The sequence below is a fragment of the Triticum dicoccoides genome, chromosome 7A (assembly GCF_002162155.2).
Source record: "Triticum dicoccoides isolate Atlit2015 ecotype Zavitan chromosome 7A, WEW_v2.0, whole genome shotgun sequence".
Lineage (NCBI taxonomy): Eukaryota > Viridiplantae > Streptophyta > Magnoliopsida > Poales > Poaceae > Triticum > Triticum dicoccoides.
Window position 1 is genome coordinate 79,978,102 of NC_041392.1, and position 14,632 is coordinate 79,992,733.

Consider the following 14,632-nt stretch of genomic DNA (forward strand, 5'->3'; position numbering starts at 1 on the left):
ATAAACTTGGTGGTTCACATAACTTCCTGATCATTTTTTCTGCTCTTTTAACCCCCTGATCTATCCAATACAGTTCAGAAATGGTCTTAAGTGGGTTTCCTTAGGTGGTTTGCTGATGTGGACAAGGTCAAAGTGGTATTTGACCAGTGGACCCCTTGTCAAGCAAACCATCACCAGGGCGTTGCTCCCGCCGACGGACCCTCGCCGGGCTCCCCTGCCCAAGCTCGGCCCCGCCGCCACTCAACCTCACCAGCGCGCTGCTGCCGTCGTGCCACCTGCTGGAGCAGGCCTGAATCTTCTCGCCACCTCGCTCCTGATAACAAAGGAGGCAGAGGCGTTGCAGCGGCGACACATGCCAGCGAACGGCGGCCTCCCCGTTGCTGTTGGCCACGCGGGGCTCATCCGGAGTTCCGCAGCGCCACACGCCGCAGTAGGGCTCAGTTGGCAGGGGATGGCTACGAGAGCCAAATCTCAAGCGTGGACGCGACAGAAGGGATGGGAAGCACAGTAGCGCGCCGTACCGGCGATGGTAGGCTCCTCCTACGGCTGCGACCACGCCGGGCTACGCCTGCACCCTGCCACACCACGCACACGAGCGTGCGGTCGGCAAGTAACAGCAGCAGCGCCGCACCTTTCATGGACGGAGGACAACCTTGGGATCGTGAGGTCGATGGCGACGCCACGGCTCGCAAAGCCTTGCTCCGAGGACGGCTGCTGTCTCGCGCTCTTCAGGGGAGCACCATGGTGCTTGGTAAGCAGGGAAGGAGAAGGGGGTTTCGCCTGAGTAAGAGATCAAGGGGGCGGCGGTCGATGCCGGAGTTGGGGAAGAAGACATGGGCAACGGCAATTCACAGCAGCCCAGACAAATTCCTTTAGCACGAATGTATAGCAGAGCAAGGCGAGGCTCTAGGACAAGGCTTCACGGCGAGGAACAGGTGTTGGCCACCCTGACGAAGAACTACAGCGGGCACCAGAATTCGGCCACGCCGGGAAAGGTCCTCGGGACGCGCGGCTCCAGATGGACGAGACTATCAGCTTCAGGGGAGCACCATGGTGCTCGGGAAGCAAATGAGGGGAAGCGGGGGTCGCTGGAGGAAGAGATCGAGGTTGTAGAGGTCAATACCGGAGGCAGGGAAGAAGACATGTTGACGGCCATTCACGGCGACCCGGACAAGTTCCTTTGCTAGGAGTGTATAGCGAAGCGAGGTGAAGCTCTCGGACAATGTAGCAAGCGGAGGAGGAGGCGTTGGCCGCGCGAGCGATGAACGACAGTGCCGTCGGCGTGAACTGAGCCCCGGCTACACTCTTCACCTAATCAGGGCATGAAGTTGAGGAGGGGGGCCCATCTGCTTGTCAAATACCGCTTTTGACTTTGTCCACATCAGCACTTAATAAGGGCAAAACCACCCAGGGACGCTTTTTGGCCGGTATGAAATTGTTGAGGGGGTTAAGGGAACTGAAATAAAGATCAGGGTGTTATGGGAACCATGAGATTTGTTCAGGGTAGTAAAATGGACTTTTTTCTAGTCTACCTAATAGCCAATGTTTATAATGGTTACTAAAAAATATACTTTATTAATATATGATCCATCTTACACTTTTATAATATTTTTTAGAGCTCGTGCTGCAGCTGGCTGTTACTAATCTACAGTTGTCTTTCCTTCTCTCCTTTTCTCTTTTGTCCAACTTAGTAAAAATATAACACTTTAATTCTTACAGCCTACTGATAGTAAGACTTGCTGCTAAGCAGATGTACTGCCTCTCTCTTCTTCTTCTCCTTTCCTCTCTCTTCTTTGTTTCTCTTCCTTCTATCCATCGACTCGATGGAGCAGCCGCTACAACTGACAATCCGAGCCAATGTCCGAGCCTAGGTGGCATGCGGAGCAGTAGTACAGGGCTATGCGTTGGCCACGACCTCAGAATATTATTCATGAATCATGATTGATCAATACGGAAAAGACAGCACGTAGGTGATGGCATCTATTTAAGGTGGCAACAACGAAGCCCCACACAAGCATGTGAGCGCCGGCCCTATATAAACGGGCATGTGCATACCATACCATACCCCCAGGCCTCAGAAGAGAGAACAAAGAGTGCAATTCCCTCCTGCACCATGCAGCAGCCTGCTGCTACCAACATCGCTCCCCACACCCAACAACACCCACCAGCTTCCTTATCCCATGCTGCATGGGCTAGATCTAAAGCTACATGTTCTCTCCCCGGACACCTCGTGTTGCTCTCTCACTGTTCGTCTCGGCCCCGCCGCCATGTGGAGGCTCTCGCCGTTCCTGCCACTTGCTCCCAAGGAATCTCCAACGGCAACATCGGCCAAGATGTACAACTAAGGTTCTTATAAATTAATTAAGCTAGTTTTACATTCATTGGAGAACATTTTGTCGAATGTAATAGCTCCGTAAATTTGTGGTTTGTTGTGCGACTCGATTATTAGGACAGACAAGTTCTTCGAACTGGAGATGACCGTCCATGACAGCGAGCTTGACCAGTATGGAGTCGTTCACAATGCCATGTATGTCGTTTACATCCACAAAGGTTAGCACCAAAATGATACTACTATCCACCACAGAGCTCGGGTTATTTACCTTTTACTCCCTCCGTTCGGAATTACTTGCCTCGGAAATGGATGTATCTAAAGCTAAAATACGTCTAGATACATCCATTTCTGCGACAAGTAATTCCGATCGAAGGGAGTAGTATATATGGACATGTACTATCTACCACAGTCTCTGTATTAATTGATGCACACGACTATATCTTAATTTCTACTTAAAATTACATGAAGCTCGAGAGGAGATGGCTGCGAGCATTGGCTTCAGCATGACCTCCATAGCACGCACCGGCAACGCGATGGCGGTCTTGGAATTGAACCTCAAGTACTTCAAGCCTCTACTAGTATGTCACATCCGAAATCTTTAAGGCTGGGAACCTCAAGGTTTTTATTTTCAAACCCGGAAACCTCAAACTTCATATTAACCATATTCTCTCTTGGTATACTGATTGATGCCCAGCGAGGTGCCAAGTTCGTTGTCAAGGTGAGGCTCGTCCAGATAAAGGGCACACGGATACTCGTCGATCACATCATCGAGACGCTGCCAAACCGTGAGGTACGCGCACAAACGATCACCACCCCTTGTACAGATCAATCATCCCACACGCACGCGCCCGTTGATCTCCTCTAATGCATGGCATGGCATGGCAGCTTGTTTTGGAAGCGACGGCGACCGTCGTCTGCCTCAACAAGGACTACCGTCCCACCCGCGTCTTCCCGGAGATGTCGTTCAAGCTGCAGCGCTTCTTCTCGTCCCAGGACGACGAGGGTGGAGACCAGCTTACAAGTTATAAAGTGTTGTCGTAAACTTCCTGTGCATGGTGTTGTAGACACAAGATGTTCATCCTTGAACCTGTTAAGAATTTGTGAACGATGCTTTATAGCCTGTATAAATTACTCTATCTGATATTGCTAAGACGATGGTTTCAGACTACCTGATGTACTACTTTGTAATGTCTTTGTGAATAATTAATAAAATGGTTGCATGCATCGCCCAGATGCAGAGACCGGGGGTAATCCTCCTTTTCTAAAAAAAATAAAAAAATATTATACCATAATATTCTTAATAAAAGTTTCGACAACATCTGGGCATGAACAGTAAATTTAAAAATACAAAATTCGAACAAATCTGAAATTTTTAGGCATTCAAGATGCTCATGTGCGCAAGGTTGGATGTCTAAAATTTTCATATATTTTTGCATTTGTATTTTTTTAATGTACTGTTCACTTGGTTTTTGAATTATCGCGAGTAATTCAGCTAAGCTTCAGTGCTAGTATTGTGTGCTTGTGTTTGAGAGTAAACCTGAGCATATTTCAGGTCGGGCCGAGTTTCATGTCAAGCTTATAAAAGCCCCACCTTAAAATTATCAGCGCAAGCCTTGCTAGAAGCCCAAACTATCCTCTTTTCTAAAGCCTGGCCCCTGGCCCGAAGTTAAGTCGAAAGCCGGATCAGAACAACGATTTTCAATACTTACACGTGCAAGTTCTGTCCAAAGCCCAAAAAACCCAGCCCAAAATCCTGAAAAGAGAAGCTCAGCCCGACCTACCTTACAGGCTACAAAACGAGGCCCGAGCCCGGCCAGAATGCCAAGCCAAACCCAGCCCGACCCATCCATGCACAGGTCTATTTGAGAGTGTGTGAAGCACATCTCAGTAAGAGGGGGCAGTTGAGTGACTCAACTCTAACATCGAATGCCTGCTGAATGGTTTCTAGTGCCAGTCTTGTCATGATAGATACTGCAATGCTTTATACCCAGCGTACAACGGTTTGCTTTATATATAAAGCGGGGCGAAAGCCTTTTTGGTCATCCAGTGTACAACCAAAAACAAATACTACTATTTATGTGCATCGCAATATAAACACGGTTGTTAACGACGAAAGCAAGCTGCTTTTCACTGGAGAAATACATCAAAGCGTACAGAACTGAAACCAATCGCATGAAACCTCATTTATAAAGTCACTGGGTTCAGCATAAAAACTGCCAAGCTAGTACAAATGATGCGCGGGCGAATAGCTAGTCGAGAAAAGATTCTACCATAGCATTGTAAGCAAACACATATGCTCAAAGTCGTATCCCAGGCAGGGGTGCAATGGGCCTAAGGCCCTTACTGATCAGTTTGATGAGCTGCAGTTACCTTGCCAATACTATGAATGAGCTCCCATTTAGCCTTGCTGATGTTGCTCAGCAAAGAAAAATAGCCCTGCTGTCTGCTGATCAGCGCGGTCTTCAGGAAATCTTCAGGATGTACTCTGTTCAGCTTCAGAAACTCTTCAGGAAATCGCACAGGATTTCAGGTAGCAATAAATAGATAGCAAAAGAAATATTAAGACGAGAACTGGCAGATGGCACTGTCTTCTCTTCGGGCACCAAGCAGATGAATGCCTCTGAAGGCATTAAGCATAGGTTACTGTGTATTCTTTTTTGTTGAGGCAAGCATATCTCTTTTCCAAAAGGCAAAAGCTGGTTTATGTTTTATCACTGGAAAACTGCAGCAAGCAAACAAATGAAATCGACAATCTCTCCCTTTTAAATATCTGTGTTCGATGTGTGTGACCGGTACTCCTCGACCAGCTTGCGAAACAGAGATCCTTCAGTTTCCATAAGCTTTGTAGGTTTGTCAAACTCCACTACTTTCCCTGAAAGTGGTCATATAGAACTCATTAGTATGGGAAGATCCACAGCACATTTGGCATTCTACAAAAACATTGTATTTCTTATAAGTTGTATGCAAGAGAAACATACCGTCGCTCATTGCAAGTACCATATCACAGTCCATGACTGTTGGTATACGGTGGGCCACTGTAATAACGGTGCAATGTTTGAATTCTGTCCGGATAGTTTTCTGAAGGAGAGCGTCTGTTGCATTGTCTATAGAGGCTGTGGCTTCATCAAGAACTAAGATACGGCACCTTCTCAGAAGCGCACGTCCCAAACAGAAGAGCTGCCTTTGGCCCATGCTCCAGTTTGACCCGTCTTCCACAACTATTATGACCAAATCTTGATCAGTACTATGAATGAGATAGTTCCAAACATCATGCTAGAAAAAGGATATAGCTAATACGCCTAGGACTATTAAAAGTTTGACATATTTACTGCACATGTATTCTCACACCTATTTTGAATTTCTGAGATGATTAGAGCAGAGTTTTTTGTTTACCCAATTTTTTAAATTTTAGAAAAATGAACTCCAGAAACCAAAGTATATATGAAGGGATGTTTCCTACCATGTGAATCCAATCCTTGTTCCTTATCCTGGACAGCTTCAAGAAGTTGACATTTATCAAGAACCTGCAGCATAGTAAATGGAGTAACCACTTTAGCGACCCGCAAAAAAATCTTTTGAATGTACATATACAATAATAAAATAAGAGATGGGGCTCGGTTGGTGGGAGACGCGGCTGTACACTCCTACCAAGATCATTCTTACCTCCCATATTTGTTGATCAGAGAATTGCCCAAGAGGATCAAGATTGTATCTTATTGTACCCTGGAAAAGTGTTGGGTCTTGTGGAATGATACCCAAACGAGAACGCAGGTCATGTAAGCCTATCGTACTGATATCCACAGAATCTATAATTATTTTTCCTTCAGCAGGTTCAACAAGGCGAAACAATGCGCCAATCAACGTTGTCTTGCCACTCCCTGTTCGACCAACTATACCAATCTTATCTCCACCTTCAAACTTGCAAGTAATTCCATGTAGTACAAGGGGGGCATCTTTCCTATACCTGATCTGTTGAATGAAAATCAATCGCATAAATTTGTTAGAAGTGTTCACAGGATTTCACCTTGTCTGGTGTACATGTAAGTATTTATATTTCATTACTTTCAAATCCCTAAGCTCCACATTGCCATTTTGGGGCCAATCTGGTAACGGACGATTTTCTTCAACAACTTCTGCTGCTTCACTTGGTATGTCCATGTACTGGCTCACCCGTTCCACCGAGATTATTTGATTCGCAATGTTGCATTGGGTTTGAATAGAGGAAACAAATGACGTATTTAAAGAAAGACCATATGACAATGCCATTCCCACAAAACCTGTGCAGATATGAAAGCAAGGAAATATTTAACTCTGCTATCTGTAATGTTAATATTCAGATATGAGTTGACAACGGCACATAAGCATTAAGACTAGAACTAAATGTTCATAAGAGATACAAACATATCCATAAAATCATCAGAACATGGCAAGTATGATATTTAGAACGTGGTAGCCTGAGAAATGTACGGTGTTTTATATTCCCCATACTCTGCCTGGCAGAACACGGCAAGTATAACTTACTTGCAATATTAAATAAAAACAAAATATTCTAGAAAGCATTCTGTCAAACTTTTATAATTTAGAGTGCTATTATATTTAAAAAAATTGGATTGGCAAGGTCAAAATACTATCATTAGATTTTCATCAATATTATTTTCATAATGTAACTCTCTTCTTGTTTTCTACAAACATATACGATTATACATACAGCAGTAAGTAACGGCTTAATAAGTTTGTTCGAGACCCATGTCATGTCTAAAACGTCATCTATTTACGAGTGGAGGGGGTATCAAGTATGTTGTCATAACAAAAGCTTGTCCAAACTCGGCTAGAAGGCAATGAAAAGGTAGCAACATTTACATGGCAGTGCATCTAACATTTGTTGCTAATCAGTTGCAACCATCGATGGCCATAGAACGAACTAGCTACTTAATTTTGTCCAGTATTTAAAGCAACGTGGTGTTTATATAACCCGCAAAAAAACGTGGTGTTTATATAATTGCTTACCAGGGCTGAAAGTCCCTTGAGGAAGAAGAGCCATTACAAAGGCAGAAGAAGAAAGAACTGCGGCGCTCATTATTTCCAGGCGTTGAATTAACCATTCAGTTGCTGCAAAATTATAGAAATATGGACTGGCATTCTTGTCAACAAGATCCAAGTTTTTTGCAAAGAAACGATCTTCTTCCTCAAAGGCCCTTATTGTTATAGCCCCTGAAATTGATTCACCTAAGTGATTTGCTAGAGCAGACTTGGTTGTACCATTGATCCGCATCAATTCCTTGGCCGAGGCTAGATAGTACCTCTGCATCACCAACATAACACGTTTCAGTTAATGAGAACTTTGAATACGAAAAACAACAATAGCAGGCAAAAAATAATCACAGAAATTATGCTTAGAAATAAAGAGACAAAGTTATACCCCATACCTGCAACCTAATTGCCAAAACTATCATTGGCACAGCTACAAATAGAACTTGCCATGTAACAACAGCCAATACCCCTAGATTTGTATATGCATTTAAACTGGTACCAAGGCTAAGCACGAAGGCAAATGGAATATCAAGGTCAACGATACTCAAATCTGAAGAGACCTGCATTAGATGAAAGGAGAACAAGTTAATCCATCATAAGAAAACCTCTGGGTGTAAAATGTAACTGAATTTATGTTTAGTTGTCATTTGATTATGAACTCTTACCCGGCTAAGAATCCTTCCTAGAGGAGTAGAATCAAAAAAGGACATTGGTGCTCGGAACAATGAATTGAGCAATTGGGAAAATAAGGATCTTGATGCATGCATCCCGAGAACCACGACTAGCAAAGATCTTGATAGCAAGAAGAACATTGTGCAAACTACGATAATAATGTACACGGAAATTAATTTCAGCGCACTAGCATGAGGATTTTGGACATTAGCAGCCATCCACCAATTCTGTAATATTTGCCCAGCTACAAAAAATGTGTGGGAAATCATAGACAAAGAGAAATACAGGAGGCCTTTGTTCTGGCACAGGTAAAGCATATAAGGCTTAACTCCTGCATCCCCTGTTTCTCTTTCCTCTTTCTTGATCAGTTGATCTTCCGGTGATGGCTTCACAGACTCTGTATAGACATATCTGCTTCCATGAATACCAACTGTCTCCTTGATTGATACTTCCTTAGCTCTTTGAGAGTGTGTGTTGTTATTAAGATCCGAGACACCCATCGTATCTTTATGGGCATTTACAAGGTCTTTAAATTCTTCACAATCTGCCAATAGATCCTGATAAGGTGCAGACCGAATAACCTCTCCATCTGACATTAACTGCCAAAAATCACCACTAGTTTTAGATGACATCAACAAACAAACAAAATGCCAGTTACATATAAATATAAATAAATTATAGAGGAACAACATCAAATGGTGAATTTTTCGAAGTGGAGGGAGGTACCAAAATGGAGTCAAATGCAGGTAGAAAATCAACTTGGTGGGTCACCAAAAGAACAGTCTTGTCTGATAGAGCAGTCATGACATATTCCTGTAACAAAGAGCTTTGTAAAACCGTTCACAACCAAATAGTAATATAATCTGCATCTGCTAAATATGATCCTTACATTAAAGAGACTTGTGGCTGTATGGGCATCAACAGCACTGAAAGGGTCATCAAGAAGATAGATGTCTGCATTTTGGTATAGTGCACGAGCAAGCTGGACGCGCTGCTTCTGACCACCACTAAGATTTACTCCTCTCTCCCCAATTTGAGTACGATCTCCATATGGCAACATTTCAAGGTCCTTGACCAACGAGCACCTCGCGAGTGTGTTGTGGTATCTTTCTCTGTCCATCAACGATCCAAAGAGAATATTGTCTTGCACGGTTCCTGTTTGGATCCATGCATTCTGAGAAATATATGCTATTTTCCCGCATATCTGGATCTGAAATGTTTTGTGCAAACATCAAGAATTTGATATTAAGATGTTATGAAAAAAAAATGAATTGGTGTACTTCATGTTGGCAAATATTGTCAAGCATAATTTATATAAAAACTTCGCAAATCGAACATAACAACTTTGAACATGCTGCTGCTGTCAACAGGCTATGTTTCTTATAAGCATGTCTGAATGTCTAAACTCTGAATATGGCAGATATTTCATGAAAAAATGGTGTTGCTAAAAAAAACATACCGTGCCTTCAGTTTTGGGGACCTCTCCAAGTACAGCAGCCAAAAGCGTCGACTTTCCTGATCCTACCTCTCCACAAATTGCAATCTTTTCTCCAGCTTTGACCAACAGATTCATATTCTTTAGAGTTGGTTTTGATGTATTCTCATCCCATGAGAAGCTACACGAATTCATCGCTATAGGGTAATCAAGGCCAGCATAGTATTTCTTCCGAACTTGCCCATTTAGCTCAGGTGCATCAAGGAAGTTTGATACCCGAGTGAAAGCAACCTTAGCCTGTATCACAACTGCAATAACATCCGGTATCGTCCTAATTGGGTCTTGCACGAGACGCAGAGTTGCCACAAAGGTGAATACATTGCTAGCATCAAGGGGGATTTTCAAAAGATAGCATGTTACAAAGGTCGCGGCCGAAACCAAAGTAGGAGAAGACCAGAACAGGAAACCATTGTATGTCCTCCTAAGCTGGAATGCTTGCAACCACTTGTACTCAACCTCCCTTAACCCCTCGATGACCTTCTTGAAGTGGGCTTCCCATGCATAAAGTTTAAGACCTTCATATGAACTAATGACTCGGACATGGCCTTCAATCTCACATCTTGTGCTTCCATAAGTTTACTCTGAAATTTGTGCTGCAATCTAGCCAATGGAAGGTTGCAGAGTACGGTGAGAATGATGACAATCAACGATGAAATCATTGCAGCACCAACCGCATTGTATAGAATTGCCAGCGCAATGCAAAGCTGAACGCTTGTTGTCCATGTTTGATGAAACCAGTATGGGAATTCCCCAATCCGGTAGGCATCGACGGTCACATAGTTCATAATTTCTCCAGAAGAGTGAATCACCTTCGCTGCATTTGATAGCTTCTGCTGTTTCTTATAAATAGCTGCTGACAGGAGTGACCTCACCTGCAATCCTAATCTCCGAGTGCGGAAATGCCACTGTCTCTGTGACAGTGATTCGGCGCATTTGCATACAAACATTAAAGCAGCGAGCACATAGCCTTCGTACTTAAAGGTCCCTTTCCCAAGTGACACATTGATGAATGCCTTGAGAATTACTGGGCCTGTAGATAAGGTGAGAACCTTGAGCAAAGCAAAGAAACCCGAGACCAAGATGGCACGCCTGTGACAAGAAACAATAGTCCAGAAGAATGACGGTGTGGCGTGCGACGGCGACTGCTTCTTGTCATTGAGCTTCTCCATGAACATCAAGTACTGGTTCTTTGCTCGATCTGTGGCACCTAATAGTGGCATATCTTTGTCCTCAAGGGGCTTCTCATAGCCCATCTTCATCAGAGGATTCAACCACGAAAACGACATCTCGCTGAAAAAACCAGCGGTGGCAAAGGGAGTGATCTGATGAGTCTCAGAATCAGCTACCTCACCGCCTGTCTCCGTGTTGAGGGGTTTGTACAAACCATTTCCAGCTCCTCCATGACCCTCTTCGTCACGGCTGTGCCGAATGCCATAAAGGAGCAGGACAACCGCACCTGGTAAGCACAGAACATCCAAGCAGCCCTTGACGGTGATCAGCTTCCCTGCAACAATAGCCACAACCGAGGAAGAGCAGACGAACGCCGCGTAGACGGTCAGCAAGGCCGGCCAAATCCTCACGAATGCCACCCCAAGAAACCGAGGCCTGACGCCGAAAGCAAAGCCGGCAAGGGTCAGATTCAGTCCCTGAGATAATGTGACAATAGAGCTACTCCACAGCCCCAGCCCGAGGTAAGTCAAACCCAAGATGCCACTGAAGGCGAGAGCAGCCAAGTGCAGCGGCGAGCTGAACGTGACGAGCTGCCGCGCGGACGCTCTGCTCTGAGGAATTTTGACAAGCAGCTGGAGCACGAGCAGCGCCGCGACGCCGGCCGCCGCCAGATGGTTGATGCAGGTGGAGGAGTCGAGTATTTGCTTCAAAGCGCATGAGGTGGCGTCTTGGCCGGAGCATATCGGGCTCCCGCACAAGCTCGTCGCCCAGGAAGAACCTGCTACAGAGCATGGCGTTCCAAGATTTCAGTTGGCTGCCGATGGAAAGGTGCATGAGGAGGACTGGAGGAGGTTGAGGAGGGGATTTATTACTTGTGAGGGAACCCATCCCCATCTGGTGGTGGTTCGAGGTGGATCAGCAGCTCCCGTTTCTTCTGCCCTGCGCCGGCCATGAAGAGGAGGAAAGCGAGTTAGGACTTAGGACAAGAGAAGAGACGCTCTGCTCCAAGAAGGAGCAGACAGAGAACATATATGGACGAAAATCAGTCTTCGTACTGGAGCAACTTCGCATGAGAATCCGAGGATAGGAGACTGCTAGCAACAAATCCAAACCCCCACACAAACGGACACACACACACAGAGACACCTAGGAAAAGACAGGGTGTTTATCTGGGCCGAGACCCTTTATGCGTGGAGCAAGCAAGCAAGCAATGGTGCAGAGTGTTGACCTCTGGGCCGCCGGCGAGTGCTCCGGTGGCGCCGCCCTCCTCGGCGTCTCGGTCTGCCGGGAGCTTGACGAACGAAGGGCTGCCGCTAGTGGAGCAGACAGCTGCAGCAGGTCTGGCTCGGCGCATCAAAGCTCTTTTATTGCGTCGTGCTACTGCTGCTACGGGCGGGGGACGGCGCGTCACTCACTGCGCCGGCGGAGGCGGAGGAGGAGGATCGCCCGTACATACGGTACAAAGTAAATAACTGCGGGCTCGGTGGCCACGTGTTGCGGCGTTCCGGGGTTGGGCTCGGTGGCCACGTGTTGCGACTACGTAGTAGGAGTAATAACTATGGCCGGGTTTTTTTTTCTGTCAAGTATCCCGGCCGCTGGCAAGTGTGCCAGTAAGAACTATGATTGTTTTTTATAGGCTGCCATGTATGCTGGTTGCTGGCCCTTTCGAACGTATACATTTGTTGCATGATGATAATTTGGTGGGGCGATCGAAATGGGTCAGTCGGTTGGGTGCGCTAGCCGGACTTGAGAGGAAGCGAGCGGACGGCGTACCTCCAGCCGACCCAAACGGATAAAAGACGGACCAAATATGTGTTTGTTTAGGTCGATGCGTTGGGCTTGGCCTTAGATAAAGAGGATCATGATTGGTTTGGCCACATGATAGATGAGATGTCTGTTGTTGTAGGGGTCCTGCTTCACGGGAGATAACCTGAGCTTTCGGACACTTGGCAGTATTTTCTTCAAAGAATTTATGTTTTTTTTTGTTGCGCTTGAACTTGTTGTATGGGCATGATGGTTGCTTTATTTATAAAGCAGGGTTAAAAACCGATATCGCGGTGCGGATACTCTATGGCATTCATGGTCGTGCATCAAATGTCTACGGATTGGTTCGTGCATTTGAATTTATCACAAACTCAAAGGCAAAGCTGCCCAACGTGAATCTAGGAAGGTTTGCGGACGTCCAGGCAGTGTTCATATAGGCGTCACACAGCTGGACTGCGCAAAAACCCTACTTAAAGCCCCACTTTTCTCACTTTGTCCATCTACCTTTACTCTTTATCGGCATAGTCCGATACCGACGTTGCGATGTACAACCCACTCTGCCGCCCAGGCCTTGTCGGACCCCTGCCGCCCTACTCAAACGCTAGCCCCGGCTTGCATATACCTCCCTTCCACTCCGTCGGCCGCGCCATCAGCCTTCAGGCACCTCTATATTATTATCTTTATAGTGTGTAGTAATATATGTGGTATCATGCAAGTCTTTATTTATTTAAATATAGGTTTATTTTATTTTGGGATACATTATGTTACGCTAAAATATTAATTACCATAAACATCTCTCTTATTATTATTACTTGTCATATCAGCAAGTTTGCTTTGAGATGGGTTATATTGCTAGGTAAGTTACCCCCACTACAACCTACCTTATTAATGAGGGGCGTGGACGTTTGGTTTCTGGGTGTATCTACACTTTACGTGAAAAATATTAATTAAATAGAAAGTCAAAAAAATCTAAAAAAAAAATGAAATAAACTTGACCCTCTATTGTGCTTGTGAAAAAAATTCCAAAAAAAAAACTTGACTTCTTTTCAAAACTACAAATTTTTGGCCAAACTAGTGTGAACAGTGACCTATAATATAAATTTTGTTTTTTTTGCCCCGGAGTCAACCCTGGTTTTAATTTGAAAAAAAATACATACTAGTGCAAAAGAAAGTCAAGTTTACTCTAAAAAAAACTTCCAACTTTTTTGCTCTTTTTGTAATTATTGAAGCTTTTTTCCATATAGGGCGTAGATACAACCAGGAACCAAAGCATATTTTCATATAGCTGATGCCATATAAAAAAAATACACACATAGTCTCGTTAATTATTATTATTATTCTCACACATGCGTTCGTGCCTCCTGTTTATTCTTTTCTTTTTTACTGAAGCGTGGATGCGAGGACTCGCCGGTATAGAATTCCTTGGACGTCGACGGTGAGGTGGTTAGACTAGAATGGTCAGAGTCAATGAACCTCTGTAGAATATTGGGCACCAGGATCTCGCCCCTTCCCACGTACGTGAAGCCTTTCTTTAGTTGCATCACGGTGCAAATTAACAGTGGTTGAGCACTTGGAAATGTCTTGCTAGGAGTAGTGACGTGAGGTTGATTGATCGAGTTCGACGGAAATACGCAATGGTACGTGATAATACGTTACCTTCGTGTTGACGAGGATTTTAATACTAGAGCATGCATGTTTCAATTAAAAAAAGTACCGCTTGTTAAACTGTCACCCATGGTGGTTAGTGACATACTACTAGGAAAAAGCCTATACACAGAATCTTACCAGCAGCGCGCTTTAAAATCAGGCGCTGCTGCTAAGTAGCAGTAGCGCAGGTTTTTAACCCTCGCTACTACTAAGTTGATAGCAGTAGCGCTGGTTTTTTACCCTCGCTACTACTAAGCGGTCTCTACCGTGCCCCCCGGGACATGCCATAGTAGTAGCATGGGTTTTTAACCCTCGCTACTACTAAGTTGATAGCAGCAACGCTGGTTTTTACCCCTCGCTACTACTAAGCAGTCTCTACCGTGCGCCTGGGCCATGCCATAGTAGTAGCGAGGGTTATAAACCCGTGCTACTACTAAGTTTTTACCCCTCGTTACTACTAAGAGGTCTCAACCGTGTCCCTCCGGGACATGCCATAGTAGTAGCGAGGGGTAAAATCCCTC

General features: G+C 44.9%; 1 protein-coding gene and 1 pseudogene across 1 annotated transcript; one reads left to right on the top strand and one right to left on the bottom strand.

The window, feature by feature from the left end:
• The first annotated feature begins 2,079 nt into the window (after window positions 1–2,079).
• LOC119334586 (acyl-acyl carrier protein thioesterase ATL4, chloroplastic-like) lies at window positions 2,080–3,574 on the top strand. The gene is made up of 5 exons (XM_037607126.1): window positions 2,080–2,346; window positions 2,450–2,550; window positions 2,801–2,910; window positions 3,027–3,122; window positions 3,218–3,574. The coding sequence occupies exons 1-5, from the start codon at window positions 2,114–2,116 to the stop codon at window positions 3,371–3,373; spliced, it is 696 nt and encodes a 231-aa protein (XP_037463023.1). The 5' UTR covers window positions 2,080–2,113; the 3' UTR covers window positions 3,374–3,574.
• Window positions 3,575–4,417: 843 nt separating this feature from the next.
• Window positions 4,418–12,066, bottom strand: LOC119330886 (annotated as a pseudogene).
• Window positions 12,067–14,632: the final 2,566 nt, after the last annotated feature.

Bases quoted from the DNA above. Each gene is read 5' to 3' on its own strand.
- LOC119334586 (XM_037607126.1), top strand. From the start codon at position 2,114: ATGCAGCAGCCTGCTGCTACCAACATCGCTCCCCACACCCAACAACAC. The intron at 2,911-3,026 runs GTATGTCACATC...ATTGATGCCCAG, and splicing joins AGTACTTCAAGCCTCTACTA to CGAGGTGCCAAGTTCGTTGT. The intron at 3,123-3,217 runs GTACGCGCACAA...ATGGCATGGCAG, and splicing joins AGACGCTGCCAAACCGTGAG to CTTGTTTTGGAAGCGACGGC.